The 23,649-nt window shown below is 40.4% G+C and overlaps 1 protein-coding gene across 1 annotated transcript in view; it reads right to left on the bottom strand.

Moving 5' to 3' along the window:
* Positions 1–23,649, bottom strand: part of TTC39B (tetratricopeptide repeat domain 39B) — a 116,462-nt gene that overhangs the window by 69,729 nt on the left and 23,084 nt on the right. The window contains exon 2 of the mRNA XM_054727659.1: positions 18,869–18,903. Coding sequence (XP_054583634.1) covers positions 18,869–18,903 — 35 coding nt within the window. The remainder of the gene's footprint in view (positions 1–18,868; positions 18,904–23,649) is intronic.

Here is a 23,649-nt window from a genome sequence, read left to right as displayed (position 1 = left end):
TTGAAAATACAAGGACTTACCACAGGTACTGGACCTGGCACAGAAGACATTTTTAAAAGGTTCTAGTTCATCTCTTCTCAACTAAGATATGAAAATGATGACAAAGCAAAAAGGTGCTTAACATTCTGTAATCGGACAACCAATGGGTCTAGGCTGTCTGTCACTACTTTAGCCAATTAAGCAGAAACAGGGTTGAATCGTATATGAGCATTTATTCCAATAATGCCGGTAGCATGGGAAAGCAGCAGGTCACCCATGAATATCTGCTCTCCCCTCCCCATAAAGCCAGGTGTTTATATTGGGTAGAAGGCAAAGATTAGGTGGGAGAGTAAGAATTACAGGAACGGGAAAGTAGGCAAGGTATAATGGTTACAGGTTACAGGCAATGCGGACTGGGGGGCGGGGAGAGGGGGTTGTAGGGGGCAACCTCTGGGACCAGATTACAGGCAATAGGGCTAGGGGTTGCAAATGGTGGGTGCCAGGGGGCCTAGATTGTTCCAGGCTGTAAAACTTTGCATAATGCTAGGCAGTTCTTGGGAAAGGAGGAACTGCATTCCAATGTTAGCTCCCAGGTCCCAGGACATACAACTCTCAGCCAGGTTAGAATGTGCTCTCTCTAATCAGAACAGAACCATCACAGTTAACAGAAAACGAATATGATTAATATTTCTTATATTTATAGCTAGTTCCCAGTATTCTTTTTCTGCCCCTAACACTTCCTTCTTGCTTTGAAACCACATAGAGCAAGCATGTCAAACTTGCAGCTGATGGGCCACATGTTTGACAGTTTGACATAGAGTCTCAAAATGTCCTGTCTTACAAGAGGCCCCAGAGCCTTCTGCTAATCAAATGAGAGATTTGATGCAAAAAATGGGAGATTAGCAACGACACAAGCTGTAAGTAGGTCATTTCCTATATAAGTTTGTTTATAAGTCACTTGGTTAGAAATCAAAGCATCTATATATATAAAAGCCTAAGCGACCGAACAACCGAACGACCGGTTGACCAGTCACTATGACGCTCAATGCAGGAGCTGCCCCCTGGTGGTCAGTGCGCTCCCACAGCCAACCTCCCGCGACCCCTCCCCCTAGCCAACCTCCCGCCACCCTGATGGGCCCCAATCGCCAGCCAGGCCGAGGGACCCCACCTGTGCACAAATTTGTGCACCGGGCCTCTAATATTTTCTATAAAAGCAATAACTGAAATACATATACTATATATATATATATATAGTATATGTATATGCATATGTATTTGCATATGCATATGTGTATGTACATGCATATAGATATGCACACACATATGTTAAATTCTCAACATAAGCCATAAAAACCTATTTGAGACCTAAATTATTAATAATTTTGACCAGAGTCTTAGAGCCAGGAGCAAGGTGTCATACTTTAGGGCTGAGGCACACTTCCCCTCTACCAATCCCCACACTGTGGCCAGGGAGTCCTCACTAAATACAAATCCATGTGATCTTCCTTATGTGGCTGGTCACTTCTCTTGCCACGGTTCCCTGGCATCTGTCTTCCTCTGACCAGCCTATCCTCACTAGAACTGCAGGCCTCCCAAACTTCTTGGCAAATACGAAAGAGATGGTGGTGAAGGAGATCAGAGTCTGTTACCCCAGAATTTGCCATTTTGACAGAAAGACTGTTTTGAGCTGAAGGCAATGAGCTTTCTGCCCTCCCCTTTTCTGTCTAAGAGCAGGACATAAATTTCCCTTTGTAAAGGTATCCCCCTCTCCCATACTAGGAAGGACATGACCCCAGAGGTAACTCTTATCACCTGAAAAGGATTTTTATTTGTATAACAAACCTTACAAAACAATCCTTATTTACCATACATTTCCTAATCCTTTCCCATAACTTACCCATCCAGAAGCCCAGAAACCCTTTTCTTTAGCCCAGCCTCTTCCCCAGGATACATCATCCTGTGTTAAGATGGAATATAAGCCTCAAATTCTAATCACCTCCTTGAGAGGCACATTTCTTTGTGAACTCTGTGAATTTTTTTTTGTGTGTGTGTAAACTGATCTTATTTTTCCCTTCTCTTGCTAATCTGTCTTTTGTCCATTTAACTTGCAGAACTCCAAGCAATGAACCTAGGAGTAGAGGAGAAAGTTTTTCCTTTCGTACAAGGGCCTCGTATCTCAGGGGCTCTGCAGTTCTAATAAACCACCTCGAGACCCGACTGCCCAAGTATCTAGCAATATCTGCCTAAATTCAGACATCTCCTCCAGAAAGCCCTGGGAGGTCACCCCTAGGCGGTCAGCATCTGCCCAGACTCCTGCCCATCACCCAAGGTTAGAATGGTCGCCCCTCATCATTGCTCACAGACCCTGTCCTTCTCCACACACTGTTTATCCTACCATGTCCCAAAGACAGAATTTCCTGTATTTCCCAACAAACTGTAAGTTCTTGAATGAGTATCTATCAATAGGCCAAGATATTTGCTGTATTAAAAAAAAAAATCTTAATTATTCACTCTCAAGTACTAACCATCAGGCAGCACAGGGAGCCCTCTGAGTCGGGGCTGTCAGGCAAGTGGGTTAGGTCTGCCGGGATTCCTTCTTCGGAACCAAGACCAGCCAAACACCTTTACAGATTCAGACTCTTGTTGCTGTTACTTTGGTTTGTTTTGGTTAGTTGATTTTTTTGTCTGTTGTTTGCTTTCTATTCTGTTTTTTGGTGTCACGGTATCTTCTAAGATACTGGAATTAACGAGTGGCCAAAAAATCAAGAAACCATTTTTTTTTCCTTTTCTTTTTTTATTGTTATGGGAAGCTATTTTAACTATTGTATGATCTCTCTCTATACAGGGTGTCACATATACATACTTTACAGCTGAGAGTTCAACTGATGCGTCTTTCTTTTCAGATTTAACCCATTGGGATTTATAATTATTCAAAGTGGGTATACATTTTTGGGACACCCTGTATATAGTACCTATCACATGCTTATTGAAATAATTACATGATTTCCAAAATCTCTTTCCAATGCAAGCATCCTAAAGAACTGTGGCTTCAGAAAATCTGGGTCAAAATTAGTGGCAAGTATTTGTATGTCCTGTGTAGTTCTGGCCACAAAGTACCTACACTTCTGCAGCTGAAAAATGAACACAATTGTAATGAAATAATTAGGTAGTTTTTGAACGTCTCTCGCCTGCTAAAAATATCTGCACCAAGAGGAACAAATGTAAACATTGGTTGAATGTTGAAATAAATTAATTAATGAGAGGCTATAAATTTTGCAGGTGTAGAGAAGGCAGAATTTCTAATTTTTAGGCATCTTTTCCTAATTCAATTCAAAGTTGCTGCATTTAAGTATGACAACATGTTTAAAAATAAAAACAGCAAACGTTTCACCTCTGGGTGGCGGAGAGTTTCTTTTTAAAATCCTTGATTTATTTTACGCTGCAGGAAATCCACCAAAATACTGGGACCCACAAAGCTCATATAATATGTCACCCTAAGCCAAACATATTCTGCAGCTACAAAGATGACTGCTACCAGTTGGTGTTTAAAAGCATCCTGATTACTGGTCTCTGAACATATCAACTTTTAGAAACTGCTGCAGCTAATGTGATTTTAAGATAAAGAACTGAGATCAGTAACCAAACAATACGAATCAATTCACTAAAATAATAAGACTTCCATTTAACAAAGGCAAATCAAGAATCACATATGGGGGTTATAGTGGGAACCATAATTTAACCTCTATCTTTACAAAATTTTCACAATTGATTCAATGGTAATTCAGCAAGGTTACAGTTCTAGCCTCCAGTAAACTCCAATGGGGGAAACTGGGACACGATGACTAAGGACAGATGTTTAGACTAAAAGGGTCTGCGTCACCAGGGGGAAAAATGGCACGGATTCAAATGCACAATTAGGAAAGGGTGATCATGCAAAGCTCCCTTTGTGGTGACTCCCATTTACTGTAATCTTGCCACAAAGAGACAGGCTGAAGCTGACACAGCAAGGCGAGGGGTGATATCAACCCACTCTATTCTGAGAGCGTGACCCTGTACTTTATCTTTCTTAAGGTTTTAGGCACACTAAGCAAAACAAAACTTATGATGAAGCCCGCAAAGGATGTAAGACAAACACGGGGAACACAGAGTGAGCCAGTGCGATCCTTCCATTGTTCTGCAGCCCCATGCACACCTTGCAGCGATAAACCAGCCATGGCATCCAGGGGAACCACAGCCTCTGCAGCAGAGAGATTTGCTGTTTTCTCTGATTTCAGCACTCACCCTCAGGGGGACAGAAGGGGGAGGGGTAGTGGGAGGAAACCCCTGGCAAGTTTGACATAAAGCCTTTAATAAAGAAAATGTCAACTTAAAAAAAAAAAAAAAACACAAAAAACAATTCCAGATCTCCAATGAAATTTAACTCGGATTTTAAAAACTGGCATTGTTTTCCTCGAATTAAATCCTCACAGATCTAAAGAGAAGGTTGCAATCAGACCCCCGGGAGCAGCTAAATAAATGCGACATACTCACAGATTTAGACCAGCTGTGACTCTGGAGGAATGAATGATTTTTAAACAGCCAACAAAAAGAAGAGGCAGTCCTCAATTTAACAGTCAACAAAAATCCTCAATTTCTGTTTTATTTCTCGGTCCCCAGTGAGACTCTAAATTACCAGGCATGAGAAAAGAAGTTGCTGAGGCGGCTGACAGCATCCCAGAGCTTCCCAGGGCAGAATTTAAGACTTGTCAGTTAAAGTGGCAGATCCGCTCTGGCTCTGCCCGTGGCTGATGCTCCTGCAGGAAGGGATGCCGGGAAATCCCCCCTCCTCCCCTCCAATCTCTGCTGCAGCCTAATGCTAATCCATCCCTGTTTAATTGTCTTAGGGGAACAGGAAATAAAAATACAAATGGCCTGGATTTATAAAATCTACAGGGTCTTTTAAAGATTTTTCAAATAATCCATCGAAAAAGGGCCAATTGCAAAATGCAGTGAATTTCTTTTGTTTCAAGGAAAATGTAAGAGCAGGCTGATACTCCCAGGTTAGACTTGGATTTTATATCCCATGGACTTTTTAAAAACACAAAATAAGGGAAAATGACATTCTCTGAAGTTTTTACTCCAGTAGTTAGTTTAATGCACAAAAGTTAAATTAGTGAAGTGAATGAAATACACAGGACATAGTCACACTAATACTATTGGAAACAGCACTTTGAAATTAATATTAAACAATATTTGAACTGGCCTTGATGAGATCTTTTTAAGTAGTCTTAGAGATGGTCAGTGACTTGGAAACTTTCTTGTTGCCTTCTTGTCTTGAATTTATCTAACTTGTATTTGAAGAAGGGCTCTTGAGCATACTAGAACTGAACTGTTGGTTATTTTTATAATGGGGCTTACCATTTTATCTAATTATAAAAGTTTTAGGTACTGTGTTCTTGATATGTCCTAATTATAAAATAATAAACTCCTCGGAGAGAACTGGAAAACAATGAAGAAAATTAAAGCCAGCCATAATCTCATAACCCAGAGATAACCACTGTTAATATTTTGCAACATTTACTTCATCTTCCTCCTCCAATATATATATTAGAGGCCTGGTGCATGAATTCGTGCATGGGTGGGGTCTGGCCAGCCTGGCCAGGGGGAGGGGACATGGGTGGTTGGCCAGCCTGCCTGCTGGTCGAACTCGTGGTCGAGGGGACAATTTGCATATTAGCCTTTTATTATATAGGATATACACTGAGTGGCCAGATTATTATGTGTTCAGAGATCATAATAATCTGGCCCCTCAGTGTATGTGTGTGTGTGTGTACACATTTTTCTTTAATTCTATTATTGTGTATTACCTTTTCACACAGCATCATGTTATGATAACTGTGACCCAATATTTAACCACCTATATTTCTAAAAGCGCTCAAAATAGCATAGGACAGTCGGTCAATATGTATTTGTATGCCTACTATGTGTGGGCATGGGAGATACAGTAGTGAGCAGAGCACACATGGTCCCTGCTCCCAGGGAGCTCTCCATCCAGCAGGTAAGCCAGAGAGTCAAATGATAGCAAATGTGACAGGTACTGTACTTCAAAGGAGAACCACAGGGCATTTTAGAAATCTGTTTAAGAGACCTGGTCTTGCAAAGGTCAGGTTTTCTCAAGGAAGGAAAAGAGAATGACAAGGCCAACTGCAAATTATTTGTACAATATATTTTCCCATCAACATAAGTTACTTTTATCTAATATTCTTTTTCCTTTATCAATAGAAACTTTAAGTCCAGTTATATTTGTTGTGAATAATGTGCAATATGTAAGAGAATTCATCTAACTTGCATTTGAACAAAACCTTTGAGAAGTTACAAAAGGTAGACCACCCAGTTAATTTCAGACATCCCTAAAATGGTGAGTTATCACATATTTCCAAGAGCTCTTCAACCTAAAATTAACTTATCCATGCTCAGGATCTCATACAGATTAAAAGACTCCTTTGAGAGTGTTGAAATATGAAAATCTGACATGACCTTCTTGATGCAATCTAAAATCAAAAACACTGAACATCCAAATAATTTATGTAGATTCTCTGCCCTCATTTAGGGGAAACATAACTCCCCCACCCCAAAAAAAGTAACTTGACAGTGGAAAAACCTGAAAAATACAATTGCTGCCAGGTGATGCAGACCAACATCAACAGTGATAAATAATGTTGAGAGTATAGACCCTGATATAATGTAATGAAAGTGGCACTTTAACTCTCTTCTCTATCTCCCAAAAATCTGGAACCTCAGTCTTACCTGGAGAAAAACATCATTCAAATTCCAATAAAGGGAATCTTACAAAATATCTGACTAGTACTCCTTAAAACATTCAAAAAGAAAAAACAAGCCTGAAAAACTGTCACAGCTAATTAGTTATAAATAAGTAAGTCCGAATAAAGTATGGTCTTTAGTTAATGATGATGTATTAATATTGGTTCATTAATTATAATAAACTAGAGGCCCGGTGCACGAAATTCATGCACGGGCGGGTGTGTGTGTGTGTCCCTCAGCGCAGCCTGCACCCTCTACAATCTAGGATCCCTCTCATAATCCAGGACTGCTGGCTCCAACCACTCGCCTGCCTGCCTGCCTGATTGCCCCTAACCGCTTCTGCTGCCAGCCTGATCACCCCCTAACCACTCCCCTGCCAGCATGATTGACGCCTAACTGCTCCCCTGCCAGCCCGATTGCCCCTAACTGCCCTCCCCTGCTGGCCTGGTCACCCCTAACTGCCCTCCCCTGCCAGCCATCTTGTGGTAGCCAATTTGTGTCCACATGGGGGCGGCCATCTTGTGTGTTGGAGTGATGGTCAATTTGCATATTATTACCTCTTTATTATATAGTATTATGATACTGATTTAAGATGCTAATAAGAGGGGAATGATGGTACAGGTAACTCTCTGTATTATCTTCTCACCTTTTCTGTAAATCTAAAACTGTTCTAAAATATAAAGTCTTTTATAATCCTTTTTCCCAAATTAAAAGTAATTTTATTTCTTTTTTTATTTTTTACTTCTTCTGATCATTAGTAAAATGCATCCCATAAAGACTTTGACAATGCAAAGATATATCAAGGGGACCTTTTATAAGCACCATGTAACCCCACCACGCTGAGATAACCAATTCCTAACAATATAGTTGTATGTGTGTGTATTCTTTTCTGCCTGATTTCATGAGTCCTTTAGATTTGTTAGTGACTATTAGTAAGTCTTCAGACTACTTATTAAATGTATATGATACATGATACTGAATTACACAAATGTACCTAACCCGAACATCACTCCATCTTTGCAAAGTTCTACGCATGATGTTCTACAAACATGATGACACAAATGGGGGAGAGAGGGAAGAATGAGAGAGAGGAGGGACTAGAGAGAATGATAAACTTTCAAAGAACAAGCAATGGAGCAGTTTGATACATTTCAAAAGGCAAAGCTCCCAAGTAGTATCTGCTTTTTGGAAGTTTATTATTCACTTTGGGCTATTTTTATCAAAAGATGGATAAAGGACTCCTGAAATCAGGCAGAAAAGAATGGTAGAAAGTTAACAAAAGGCAGTGAAGCTCGCTCTATCCCTTGGGACTCTGTCTGACAGCTTATTTACATAAACTTCAGATGAAGAGTGAGTCAGCCCACAGTTGAGAAATAGCAAAGGAGACACCCACCATCCTGAATAGTGTTTACTAGGCCCAAGCAATTGGGCATTACCTAATTATGTACTAGTATGTATTTGGGTTGATTAGCACAACTAACTGTAATCATTATTTAAAAGAAAATACACATCCCAAAAGATTCATTAACTCACTCTCCCTTGAACAATAACAGCAATTATTATTATGCCCTTTCCTTGGTAAGTTCTCAATAAATGATGACTGGATTTTTTTTTTAATGCACTGCAAATCCTTGCAGTCTACTTTGATTACACATCTATATTTTCTGATTAGTACATTCATTCAACAAATTCATTAATTTGACAAATATATATTGAGGACCTACTATGTGCTGAGCATGGTGCTTGGATGCAGAGTACATAACTGTAATGAGCAGCAGAGACCAGTCCTATCCTCATGGAACTTAGAGCCCAAAGGAACAAATGGTCAAAAAACAAGTAATAATTAACTACAAAATGACAAATGCGAGTTAAGATAGAGAAATGGGAGGAGTAATCTATTTAGGAGGAGTCATTACAAGAGGTGGCAGAACATCCCAGCTGAGAGCGGTGGGTGACAGACAGGAAGAAGCCCCGGGAGAAGTGGGAGGAAGTCTGTGGTCAGAGACACCCACATGCACAAAAAGAGGGCAGCAAAGGGTTTGCACACTCAGGAAACTGTAAGAGGCTTGTGGCTAGAAGGCAGTGATTGAGGGTGAGAGTGGCCCTGACCAGGTGGAAGCAGTGTGTGGGGGCCTGACCACCTCAAGCCTTGTGGACTGCGGTAGATTGGGGTCTTCATCTCAGAGACATGCAAACTCATGGGCAGATTTTAAGCAAATCGACATCATCCAATTTGATTTCAAGAAGGATCACTCTATCCTGATTCAAACAAACATCCTGTTAATAAATTATATGAGACAACTGGGGAAATTTGAATACTGACAGGATAGTTGATGAGTATTGTTAATTTTTTCAGGTGTGATTACAGTCTTGTAATGTTTTTAAAAAGAGACCTATCCTGTATATTTGCATACTAAAATATAGATTAAAATAATGCCATATTTGAGGTATAGATTAGGTAATAGTTCTATATGAATGTTATTTTCCTGACCTTGATATCCGAATGTTAAGAGAAGGTCTTTGTTTCTAGAAGTACATACTAAAATATTTAGAGGTAGAAATAAAGTATAGTGAGTGTCTAAGCTATGATTCCAAATAACCTGGATTATAGATGAAATGAGATGGGTCTTGAGTTGACAACTGTGGAAGATGAGTAATGAATACTCAGGAATTCATTTACTATCCTTGCTACTTTTTGTATATATTTGAATATATATTAGTATATATATTCTAACTTTTCATATTAGGATTCTTTTATTTATTTTTAAATATCTTTTAAATATATTTTTATTTATTTCAGAGAGGATGGGAGAGGGAGAGAGAGATAAAACATCAATGATGACAGAGAACCATTGATTGGCTACCTCCTGCATACCCCCTATTGGGGACTGAACCCCCAACCTGGGCATGTGCCTTGACCTGGAATCGAACCGTGACCTCCTGGTTCATAGGTCAACACTCAACCACTGAGCCACACAGGCCATTCCAGAATTCTTTTTAAAATAAGGTAACTTTGGTGTTGTGTGGAGAACGAATGGGGTACAGTTGGGAGGACAGAAGGAGTGTGAACAAAGGAAACAAGAAAACACATTCGGCTGCTCTTAAAGTAATTCAGGCAAAATGTGGAAGTACCTTGAGCTAATGTTATAGAGAGGGGAGAGAGAAAAGTGAACAGATGGGAAATAAATTTTGGAGGCAGAAATCATCAGACTTGGTAACACGGAAGTTTAAGGAAAGGAAAGGAATCAAAGATGACTCCCAAGCATCTGGCTTGAGCAAGAGGTTGAAAACATTCACAGAGATGGAGAGGCCTGGGAGAGGAAAAGGTTTCAGATGGAGGAGGGAAGTAGATATCAAGAGTTCAGTTTGGAACATATTACTTAAAGTGTTTGTGAAACATCCAAATGGGTGATCAGATAAGTAATGATTGGGCCTATTTCCCATTACAGCTATCCAAATAATCCCAGACAGAGCAGCAGAGAGCAGCTGCCAAGTCCAGAAGGTCACAGCTAGAGGAAGGGAGAAAGTCAGCACTGAAAGCAGGGTCCCTCTGGCTTTCAGACACAACCTGGGCATTGCTACCCAGGGTTGAGTGACCGTCAGAGAAAATTTTGAGTCTGCAGGAAAGGCAATCACAATGGCAAAGGCCCTGCCCATAGGGATTCACAGATATAGCATTCATTTTGCCATCACAAAGGCCCAAGTCTTCCACCTCCTTGGTAAGATGTGAAAATTGGACCCAAAGGTCACTAAGAGCTTTCTTTCCAATGATGAAATCTTGTCACTCCTCCTCATAGTGAAAGGGAGCATATATAGAATATATCCAGTTTCACAAAATGTGCATCCCCATTCTCTCAGTGGCCTTATGTAAAGAACGGCTCATTTTAGAAGTTCTGATACAACAGTAGGCCATCAAGAGAGACTACACAGAAAATAGACTACACAGAAAGCAATTCAATATAGGAGAGGACACTGGGCTTGTTAGAGAACATTTATTTCCATTTATTATATTTCACTGACTCTATGACACAAGATTTTTCATTATGCAATATGCCTGAAACCAGAATACACCTTAAAATTGCCAGCAACTTCGCCTGACCTAGATCAAAGTGAAGTTCTTGGGGAGAGGATCTGTATGCTTCTGCCAATTACCTGAGACAACCACAAATCTGATGCACTTAAAATTAAATTACTTGCTTGCACTTGATTGGGCCACACTGGTAACTGAGATTCAGACCACAAATCTAATTCTGACTCAGATTTTTTATTAGAGTGTTAAGAAGTTAAACATGGGCTTCATGTATAGGACCCATCAACTCCACTCCAAGGTATGCATGCTGGAGAATGGCAAATACATGTACATAATTATTTGTAGCAGCATTATTCACAGTAGCCAATAACTGGTAACAACCTCAATGTCCGTGAACTTATGGATGGATAAGCAAAATGTGGTATATCCACACATTTGACTATTATTCAGCGATACAAAGAAATGAAGTTCTGATACACTGCACAATGTGGATGAACCTCGAAAACCAGACACAAAGGAACACATATGATTCTATTTTTATGAAATGTCTATAGAGACAGAAATTAGATTAGTAGTTGCCTAGGGGTGGGGGTGGAAAAAAGGCACAAGATTTCTTTTTCAGGTGATAAAATGTTTTCAAAGTAGATTATAGTGATGGTTGTGTAATTGTGTAAATATACTAAACTTAAGACAGGGATTTTATGGGATATAAATTAATAAAGCAATAGAATTTTTATTCAATTCTCAGAGCAGAAAATCTCACGAGAGGTTTCTTCCCCCCTACCTTGTACCAAGACTGAAATACACAAGTCTCCTTACTGTGTCTCCCTGCATGACAGCTATTTTTCCCTTCCCTTAGGAAAGGTCGCCTAAGAACACACATTCTCCCTGGTGTGTCCTCCTTCCTTAGTGGCATGTAAGATAACAATATCAATGGCATCTTTTTAAAATATTAGGTTGGGAGTAGGGTTTTGGCATTGTGAAGAGTGTCCCTCTCCAGACCTGAGAAACATCTGCATTACTTAGACAGGGAAGTTGGGGAGGAAATCAGAGAAAAATGAAAGTAAATCCAACTCTGCCTGTGGTTAATTCTTTATCATTTAACCACGACGAAGAAAAATATTAACTGCATGTTTTTCACTGATTTTCACCCTAAATAACCTTAAGACAGACCAAACCATTACATCATAAGTAACTGATCTAAGCTGAGGGGGGGGGAGGGGGGGAGGGGGAAGACTGGCCTTAAAAGCTTTATCTCATTATAATCTACAATTTATGATTCACAAGAAAAGGTATGAAGAAGGAAAAAGTCCATGAGAAATGCTATACTACAAAACATTCTGTGTTAATCGTAAGCTTCTTATCACCTGGCTAAAAATGTCACCATACCACCTTTATCAACTTCTAGAGGTAAGGACAAAAATCAGTAGTTCCTGCTCAAAACCACATTCATCCCCACTGCATTCACACTACCTCAGGACTCGATTAAACTCATACGATTCCGTATGTTAGAATAAATTTAAAAACTTAATAAGGTGCTAGGAATACGAGAGATCACTGCTGAGAACACATTAAACTGCATCTGTTCTAACAGTCTTTAAACATAAATTTAATTTATCCTCTGACTCTCTAAACTATCATAAAAAGAAAATCTTGATTAAGTAGTACCCAACAGGCCCCTGAGTTAATTAGATTTCGGTGTCATTTTCTACTGTGGTTTTTATATAAGAAAGCAATTAATTGAAAATACAACCAAGTCACAGTGATCCCAAGTGGTTAGTCCACTCTCTCCACTCGATGGAGGCCAGGAATCCTCAGTGACCCAACTTCACTTTGTCCGCATGTCCCAGGTAACCTGGTGTCCCCTCAAAACCCAAAACCAATGCCAGGTGCTCCTGTCAACCAGAAAGAGCTCTCTTTGGAACTCCTGAGCATTTTATTTATTTTTCACATGTCTGTCACTGCTACTTTATGAACATGCTTTATTCACACTCCCCACTGCATTGTCAGAAAGGGTAGTGGCGCACAAACACTGAGAAAGAAGGCTACCCAGTCACCAGAGTACCAGACGCACGTGTCAGCATGGAACTGTTAAATCAAAAAGAGCCGGGCTGGGGTGGCTCAGTGGTTGAGCCACGTATGAACCAGGAGGTCATGCATGGTTCAATTCCCCATCAGGGCACATGACCATGTTGCAGGCTTGATCCCAACTAGGGGGTGGAGGCAGCTGATCAATGATTCTCATCACTGATGTTTCTCTCTCTCTCTCCCTTCCTCTCTGAAATAAATAAAAATATAATATAAATAAATAATTTTTTAAAATAATAGATTAGAAGGCAAAAGAGAGCACAGCTAATCTGGCAAATGTCTATAATTCATGACATGGGTCTAATTTATAGGTCACCTCCTCTGCCAAGCAATTCAGAAAGTTCATAAACAATTTTTATTTTAAAAAAGGATGTATCACTAACTATTTGTGGAGAGGTTTTTTAATCTCATTTTATCTCCAGTTCTAAATGGTGGAGATGTTTGTATGATCTAGCAGTTTGCAAACCTAGCAACTTTTCAAAATAGTTAAAATAACACAATGGTTACCACAAAGATCAGAAGTAGGAAAATCTATGCCTGCGGTGGTCAATCCATTAAGCAGAAAGGGAGAATAGGAAATAGTTTTCTTTTGTGGAAACAATTTAAGGCCTCTCTTGTCTGTTAGCTCAAATCTTTTCATTAGAAATTCAGGAGAAAATTTTCCCAGGAAGAAATTAATCATCAGGTTGGCAAGAGGTCCGTGTCTTGCTACAGAGAGGTTAAATCACTGCTATTTGCACTAGAAACACAAAACCAAAATGTGTGGTTCAATCAGCATAATGAAAAAGAGCTCTGGTGAGGTTAGCAGCTAAGGGATCACAAAGGGAACGTCATGGCATCACACATTTAGGAGGCAATGAAAGAAAAATATTGACCGATTCTGAAATTAGGACAAACTAACAGTTCACACACACACAAAAACAACAGACGAATTTTTTATAATTAACATGTATTTCAAATCAGAGAAAACACACAATTTAAAAAAATATATATTGAGCCCTAGCCGGTTTAGCTCAGTGGATAGAGGGTCAGCCTGCAGACTGAAGGGTCCCAGATTAGATTCCGGTCAAGGGCACATGCCTGGGTTTCGGGTTCGATCCCCAGTAGGGGACATGCAGTAGGCAGCCAGTCAATGATTCTCTCTCATCACTGATGTTTCTATATCTATCTCTCCCCCTCCCTTCCTCTTTAAAATCAATTTTAAATATATATATTTAAAAAAATACTGAGTAAGAGATTACTTCTGCAACATTTTTTATTTCAAAAACAGGTTAGTAATGCAGTAAACATAAATGCAGAAACATCACACTCTGTGTTGGGGAAATAAAAGGAACCACCCAAGTGAGCGTTCCCTGTGAATGAAGGGTATCCTACTAACTTTCAAAATGCCACCTTAATACATTTGTCATCATCCTGAAATTTTTTTAACATATGTGATACAAGTCTCTACCTTTTTAAATGGAATACAGTGGATATAATTTCATTTAAACTTCCCTCAATGGCTCAGTGGAGACTGACAGTAACTGGGGCAGGAGGAGCAGTAAGGTACCAATATTTACTGAGCACCTATAGGTGCCTTACTCCCATAATCACGTTTACATTTCATTTTTTATCTTCCCAATACATCCAAGAGAGGATGAAGAAACTGAGATTCAAGAGTAACTGGTCGCTGGCCTCCCAGCCAATCTATGGCAGCTGGGACTAGAGCTCAATTCTACCTGTGAAGTCCAAGGACTGATCCCCAGGAAGGTACATCTAGTTGTGTGCCCCGAAGCAAAACAAAACCAGGCTGCTGAGCTTTTGAGTTCTATGACTGCATGTCATGTTTTCTTCCTTCTTTCATTGCCATTGTTTGCCACTGTCCACAAACTGGCTTCTAAAAACACCCTCTCACCATACCTCTCAGAACTCTAACAAAATTATGCCACAAACAACGCTCATTAGAATCAGGTCAGAAGTAATGATAAGTAGTCTCTGGCTGGAGGCCTCTACTACAAGTAAAGGACAAGAGTTTTAGAGCATGGACACTAATACGTACTTTGCCTACCTTTCTGGCTTTGGGCTCTATTTCAGATAGGTGAGGTTCTCTGTTGGGTGAAGTGTTGCTACCAATGTGTTGCTACAACTACAGTGATGGGAGCATGTACCAGGGACATTCGGGCAACACTGAAAAGGAAACACCAAACTGTTTATGAGACATTCTTAAAGGACACAAGAAATAATGCACATCAGAAACCTAAAAGAGCAAGAAAATTCTGAAACCTCTGGATTTGCTAAACTGAGCAGGACAGGAACTGAAAATTCGAAGACAGAAGAAAATGCTGGCAACAGCAGATAAATAAAGCTGGAAGAGAGGCTGAAAGAGGCAAGGGATGGAAAAGAAAACGAAAGTGAAGGAGCGTTAATGAACTATTGGGTTCAGGATGAGAAAAATTACAACATGGTTGACATTAGAATAAAAGAAGCCAAGACACGAGGCCTCCAGAATTCTGCATTTTAAAGCTCAAGCAGTTTCTGACAGGAATAGAACAGGTCTCCATCACAGGGGTCATTTTTGAATGCTGTTCCGAGAACCGGTCATAATAGTATTGAAACATCTAAAACAGTTCAACAAAGAGTAGTTTTTGTGTAAACACAGACATATAGATCAAAGGAACAAAACAAAAAGCCCAGAAACAGAGCATTATTATTTTAATGAAATTACTTGATAAAGGAGACACCATACATACATTTTCTTTCCTTCACAGACTTAGCAAATGGTGTTGGAACAGTGGGCTAGAGGATTTAGGGTTTGCATGAGAGAGGGGTCTAAATTAACTTCAGTTAAGTTCAGAAGGGTTGTTTTTTTGTGGTTTTTTTTTTTTTTTAGTTCAACTATGTCCTTACTGATTTTCTCCCTTCTGGGTCTGTCCATTTCTGAGAGGTGTATTGAAGTCACACACACCTGCAATAATAGTTTCATCAATTTCTCTGGACAGTTCTATCAGTTTTGGCCTCACATAGTTTGACACTCTGCTGTTAGACACATATACATTAAGAATTGTTGAATCTTCTTGGAGAGTTGACCCTTCTGTCACTAGGCAATGCTCTTCTTTATCCCGGATAACTTTCCTTACTTTGAAGTCTGCTCTCTGAAGTTAATATAGCTACTCCTGCTCTCTTTTGACTAGTGCTAGCATGGTGTATGTTTCTCCATCCATTTTCTCTTCATCTATATGTATATTTAGAGTGAGTTCCTTAGACACAACATATAGTTGGGTCGTGTTGTGTGTTTTTTTTATCCATTCTGACAATCTTTGTCTTTTAATTGGCACAATTAGAACAGAGTGGCAATTTCCAAGCTCCTGACATGTGAAACCGGAAACTGGATGTCAGGTTCAGAGTTTTGTTTGTTTGTTTGTTTGTTCCTCTAGGATTTGATTTCTTAAAAAACCAATAAATGTTAAAAATAGCTGACAAGGCCTTACAGACCCAAAGGTCATGTCTCTGCCAGTGTAGAGGTCACGCAGCCAGGAAAAGCTGAGGAAAACACAGTGAAAATGTGCCGCCCTCGGTCACAGCAAGGACGTCTGACCTGCTCTCATCCCTTAGGCCGGGCCCCTCTCTCTGGTGTGTGTGTCTCCTCCCGCTGGGAGCAGCGGAGCCTCGGCGCCTCGGCTGGTGAACTCCACTACCCGCCTGCAGCCTGACCCCTTCCGACCTCCTAGACTGCAGTCTCCTATCACAGCCCAGCTCAGTCCCAGACACCCAGCGGGCACAGAAGCCGCAGACTTGAATAATTACAAGATTTCTGGATAGCGGATGACACGCTCACCTTAAAAGTGACTTTTTAAAAATAATGTCACATTGCCAAAACCGGTTTGGCTCAGTGGATAGAGCGTCGGCCTGCGGACTGAAAGGTCCCAGGTTCGATTCCGGTCAAGGGCATGTACCTTGGTTGCGGGCACATCCCCAGTAGGGGGTGTGCAGGAGGCAGCTGATCGATGATTCTCTCTCATCGATGTTTCTAACTCTCTCTCCCTCTCTCTTCCTCTCTGTAAAAAATCAATAAAATATATTTAAAAAAAAAAATAATGTCACATAAACAGATAATCTTCCAAAGAGTACAGCATGAACAGAGAAAGGGAAAAGGGGAGGAATCTACAAACACCATCTCCAGCCAGTTGATCAGAGGTGCTATCCTAGTCAGCCAGGTTGACAACACAGGGCCTTGATATGATGTGATGAGGATGGCCGGTGTCTTCCTCCCCAAAACACATGATCTCAGTGTAAGAAGATAAAAGATACATCCCAACTGAGGGGCATTTTGCAAAAAACTGACCAGTACGGCTCAAAACTGTCAAAGCCATAGAAAGCAAGGAAGCCTGAGAAAAGGTCAAAACCAAGAGGGGGCCAAGGAGACAGGAGGACGAAGTGTAATGGGGCATCCTGACGGAGATGCTGGATGGGAAAGGGCAGTAGGTGAAAACTGAAGAAATTCAAATAAAGTGCGGACTTTAGATAATGATAATGCATCCACTTAGGATAATTAACTGTGACAAATATACTGTGCTAATGTAAAGTTAATAAGAAGGAAAACCAGCGAGGGGTATACAGAAACTCTCTTTACTGTCTTCACCGTAATTCTGAAACTGTTCCAAAATAAAAATAGTAGTCATGATTAAGTTTTTTTAGTCACATAAACAGTCAACAATATAAACATTAAAACTTTTGGACAATATAAAAATTTGTAACTCTAACATACAGAAAAACAGCAATTAAGGGGAAATATTTGTAGCAAATATGACAAAAGATTAAAGTATATATATATATACACATATACATATATACACATATATATCTTTTTTTTATATATATATATCTTAAAGTTCATAAGTATGTAAGAAACATTGGAAAAATAGTTAACAAGGAAAAGAAAACTAGCATTCATACAAAAGGAAATTCGATGTTATAAACAAACAATGATAAACAAAGTTTTTAAAATCTAAAATAATTAGGTATCATGTAAGGTGAGTATACACTTTAAAACACTTCACTTACACAGCATTGGTAGCCATGTAAACGGATAAAAACTCTTTTGAAAGTGCTATGGACTGAATTGTGCCCCCGCCCCCTCCCCAATTCATATTGGGTGAAGCCCTAACCCCCAAGGTAATGGTACTGGGAGATGAGGCCTTTGGGAGATAATCAGGGTTAGATGGGGATCCTGAGAATGAGCCCTTCAGATGGGATCAGTGCCTTCATAAGAAGAGATGTCAGAGAGGTAGTGTGTTTTCTCATTCTCTCTCTCTCTCCCTCCCTCCCTCTCTCTCTCTCTCTCTCTCTCTCTCTCTCTCTCTCTCTCTCTCTTTCTCTCTCCCTCCGCCCCACCCCCCCCCCACCCCCGTCTTTCCCTTTTCTCAAAGGTAGCAACATGCAAGCCAGAAACAGTGCCCTGACCAGACCCTGACCGTGACGGCACCCTGCTCTCAGACTTCCAGCCTCCAGGTCTTCAAGAAAATAAATTTCTGTTGTTTAAACCACAGTCTGTGGTGTTTTTTACGGTAGCCCAAGGTAACATACAGAAAGGCAACTTGAGATAGCATACATAGAACAATGCATCCCTTTTAACCCAATGATCCTACGTCTGTGAAGTTAATCTTTGGTGATAATTCAAGAATATGACAAAGCTATACACATGGAAATATTCATTACTTAGTTTTACATTTTTAAACCTTAACCTGTTGGAAAACGTACTTTTCTCTTCGTTTCATTAATGTTATAAGAAATAATACTCAAAAATATATTTGATAGCAACTTCAGATAGATCCTTTCTTAAGCATAGCCATATCCTAACCCTTGAATTACAGAAAAGTGACTTCCTTCTGACACTGGTCAGTAATCTCAAAAGACAAAAAGGAAATTTACATTTTATATAAGAGAGCCATCCATTTTTATTTACTACACATTGTTTATTATGGTGCTACTTACGCAGAGATGGTTTCCAAGGCATCTTCAAAAATGTCCTGAGGGGGAACAGAAAATACAATGAGTTTCTCAAGAATCAAGAACTCCAACGGTGAACAAGCAGGCGAGTATGTGGGGGTGCGCAGCGGCGGGGCAGTCTGGGTGGGGTGCAGTGGGATCACTCAACCCTCACTAAGGAATGTCCGTCAGGGAAAGCAAGCATATGAACTTAAGTGAGGTTTAATTTTTTTTAAATAATAAGGCTGGTAAAACACTTGGCTAGCAATCAAACTGGGGTAATTTGAATGAGTGTGACTTCTTAAAGGGAGTCATCTTTTCCTCCTCGGTCTCGTTCATCCCAGACAGAGAATAAAATAAATAACAGGATTTACCCAATCCAGTCTTCCCTCTCTCCATGGCTAGCCAAGTCCGCATCCTCTGGGCCCCTTTTTCACATCTGATTTCAATGCCCTCCTAGCTGGCCTTCCTGCTGCCAGCCTTTCTCCCAGGTCAGTATGTAAATCTGTGCCACATAGGACAGCCCTTAAGGAATGTGCCAAAGGCCTGTTCAAAAGCTACAACAGGAGAAAAACCCATATCCATACACACACAAACAGACACACACACACATTTATATCCACTCACAAATCCACACATGCACCCCACGCTCATCCATACTGAGACTCACACACTCACAATCTCATATATAAACTCATAATCATACACACACATTCACTCACAAATTCAAACATACACAATCTCACACACTCACAATCTCATATATAAACTCATAATCATACACACACATTCACTCACAAATTCAAACATACACAAAGCTCCCTCAAAGCTGCAAAATCAAATCCAGGACCCACCACAACCTGGTCGAATTGTCAAAGCATCTTTCTCTCACATCCCTCCCACCTTCACCCAAACTCAAGGACTTGCACCGGTCCCCCAACTCCCGGCTGCCCCCTTCCTCACTCCACATAAGGCACAGGTCCGAGTTTCTGTTCCTTTAACAAGACAGACTCGTCCCACACCTCTCCGAATTGTTCACTCTTTCATAGAAGGCTCTTCACTCAGCTCTTCCCATGACTGACCGTTCTCCTCCTTCTGTTTTCAGCTCAGAAAGCCACCTCTTCAAGGAGACTGGCTCTGATAACCCTAATTAAAATTACTAAAAATAGCAGTTTACTTATAGTTTTGTGTCATCTGATTTATTTCATTCATAATCTTATCATAATCTCTAAAACCTTGTTTGGTTGTGTGGCTACAATCTGTCTCCATCAGGGCAGGTTCCTGTTGATCATGTGTACACTTTAAGTAACGTCTCTCCATTTTTTTATATGCAGAGGATTCTCTAAATAAAGCATACTACCCAATGTGGTGACTAGGGCTGGCAATACTACAGTGTATATTTGAAAGCTTCTGAGAGTAAACCTTAAAAGTTCTCACCACACAAAGATAAAAACACTGTAAATATGTGAGGTGACAGAGGTGTTAACCCTACCATGCTAATCATTTTGCAATAATACCTATCTCAAATCATGATGTTGTACACCTGTTATATGTTAATTATCTCAATAAAGCTGGGATTTTTTTAAAATTAAAAATGTTATAATCGCCCTGGCTGGTTATAATCGTGGCTCAGCTGGTAGGAGAACATCCTATACACCAAAGAGTTGAAGGTTAGATTCCCAGTCAGGGCACATACCAAGGTTTCGGGTTCCATCCCCATGCTAGAGGCAGCTGATCAATGTTTCTCTCTCACGTGGATGTTTCTCACTCTCTCTTTTTCTATCTCTCTCTCTAAAAAAAAGTCAAAGAAAATGACCTCGGGTGAGAATTTTTTAAAAAAGTTAAAATCTTTTTTTTCCATTTAGATGAAAATAGGATACCTCCATTGACAATGCAGAAAATCCATGGAATTCTAGGACATTATTCTAATAAACTGGAGATGAAGAAGGAAAAATGGGAGGGCAGGAGGGAGGAGGGAAGGAAGAAACTTTTCCTATGAAGGCCAGACACAAAAGATAAAAAAAATTTTTTCATTTTATGAAGAGGAAAGAGCAGAACTAAGATTTACTGATTGCCGATCATGTGCCAGGGACTTTACAAAAGCTATCTCATTTGCTCCTCCCAATCGATAGCAAGTAAATCCAGTCACAGGTAACTACCTGCCCAATATTGCACAACTGGTAAGCGAAGGAATTAGAATTCAATCTCAGATTTCCTTAACGCCAACGTAGTTTTTAAATGGTAATAAAACTATCCAAATCTTGGAGCTGAGGCAGCTGAGCAGGAGTGGAAAGGGTGTGGGAGAGGAGTGGGCAGCACACGCTCCATGTCACACTGAAGCACTGTGGGAACTAGCCCTCCAAGGAGTGTTTCCTTCTCTAGGAGGATGTACTTGTGTTTGACTTTGCTATTTACTGTCTGATTAGAACCCAGACACTGGGAGGTTACATGCTAACATGTAGATTTCTGACTCAAAGGTTGTAGTTATACTGCCCTATAGGACACTGCCCAGTGTTGTGTGTAGCCTAGCAATCTTAATCTAACATTCTTTTTTTTCAAACCTATAAATACCCAGTTCCTCAAATACCCTTTGAATCAGTTTGCCATCTCACTCGTTTCTGCCATGATAGGCGAAATAAAATGTTGACATGTTCATTTTCTATCTTTATGAGAATCATATTTCTAAGTTTCGAAAATTATACTTTGACAACAGACTCTCTCCCTGGTTACGTGCAAATACAGTTTCCCAGCTTCTTGGGGAAAGTTATGTGGGTCCACCTTGGGGATAAAATACCAGAAATCAAAGAGACTGTCTGCTCAGACCTCCTGTACCATATACCCAGGGACCAATGGCTTCCTTTTCCTCAAATTCTATCCCTTCCTGCTGCTGCCTCAGGGGGCTCCTTTCCTCTGTGGGTTCCCATCAGGACCCCTAGGTTTGGCACTGGATCTGCAATGACTGCTGGTCTACAGCCTCTCCCCAGCACTAAGTGTGCCCGCATATAGTCATCACACAGCATAACTATTACAGTTTTCTACCTCTGGTCTCTCTGCTTCTCCAGACTCACCATCAGCTTCCCAGTACTTCTCAGTGTTGGTTTTCATTTCCCCGGTGATTACCATAAACTGGTTTCCCTTAAACCTCCCAGTACCGGGCATTTCCCTGGTGATTACCATAAACTGGTTTCCCTTAAACCTCTCAGTACCGGGCAGGCACACCATGTGGACTCCAGTTGAAACATATACAGTCAGAGAAGCAGCCAGAGTCTTCCCGTTTAAGGAAAATAAGACAGGCAAGCTCATGTCGCTGATCAATAGGATTTGCTCATCGGAAAGCTTTGGTGTTTCCTTCTTCCCTTGAAGGCAGCTAGCTGTCTTTACCTCCCCATCTTCCCAACAAATGTTTAACTGAACATACCTGGCTCCTCATCACACATTGCCTCAAAATGGTACCTGACTTTTTCCAGAGTTTATCTTGACTTCCTGGCTAGAGTCAAGGGATATCACACTCCTTTTAAACCCACTTTATAACCCAGCACAACACACTTCACAGATTCTTAGCAAATAACTGTCAGCTGACTGGCTGGCTGAGCAGCCTTGTCTTGAGGTAGAAGCTCCTTACCTTGAGCAGTTTCATTTTGCAGTTTAGCAAATAGCTTAACCCTGTGAGGTGAAAGAGACCCTGGAGGACCTTCAGACCCAAGGCTGGCCCTCCAGGGCCTGCTCCCTACTGAGGGGAGCCCTGGTCATGGAAATGGACGTAGAAGTGAGGAAAGGGGTTGAGGGTGCTGTATCAACTATTAAAGCTTTTCTGAACAATTTTCATGTTGATTGGTTAATGGGGTTATATTCTGAGTATAAAAATGCATGAAAGTGTGTTTAAATAACAGCAGATTCTTAATAAATGTTTAATAAACTCAGAATCTTAAATAATGAAGATACTAATGATAAAAATGTTTACATTATTTTTATCCTGAAGGGGAAGAGGCAAAGAATAAAGATGACATCACGGTAAGTAAAGTACAGCATAGGAAAGAAAGTCAATAATATTGTAGTAACTATGTATGGGGTCAGGGGGGTTACTAGAAATTTGGGGAGAACACTTTGTAAAGTATATGACTGTCTAAACCCTATGATTTACACCTGGAACTAATAGAAAATAATATTGAATATAAACTGTAATAAAAAATTAAAAAATAAAGACACAAAAATGAATAAAGATGACAAATATGCTATTAACAGTAATAATTTAGATAGTCTGTATTAATTTCCAAAGAGACCAGATAGATTTACAAACTCTTCAGGATTCCCCATGTGAGTTTTAATGCACTTTGTGGCATGAAAAGGAATGTATGGTAATGAAAAGGAATGTACTCCAAAAGGAAAGAGGAAGTAGGAAGGAACATAATAAATCTTCCTTCAAAGGGTCCCACAAATCCAAAACGTTGACTCACTTCTCTAGAGCCTCTTCCTGTCTCCCCTTACCTCTTCCTCTTCCTCCTCCTCCTCCTTTTCTCCCTCTCTCTCATGGATGTCTTCATGAGGTCTGTGAGCGGATATGACCAAGTTCTCATGTAACTGCTCTTTAGAGAGGGACTGCACAGTGTGATAGGACTCTGTAGACACCTTCCTCCTCAGGGAGAACCAGCCCCACATGGCCCCAGACCCTCCTCGCTGGAGCTTTCACCCAAGATTCCCTTCTATTGACCAACGATGCTATGTGTTTGGTTCCGTGGGCTCAAAGAACCCTAGAGCTGCTGAGAACTCTGACAAGTCACAGGTTCTAC

This window comes from Eptesicus fuscus, chromosome 15 (genome assembly GCF_027574615.1).
Source record: "Eptesicus fuscus isolate TK198812 chromosome 15, DD_ASM_mEF_20220401, whole genome shotgun sequence".
Classification (NCBI taxonomy): Eukaryota; Metazoa; Chordata; class Mammalia; order Chiroptera; family Vespertilionidae; genus Eptesicus; species Eptesicus fuscus.
The sequence above is the reverse complement of the archived record's forward strand: the minus strand, read 5'-3'. Positions and strand labels throughout refer to the sequence as shown.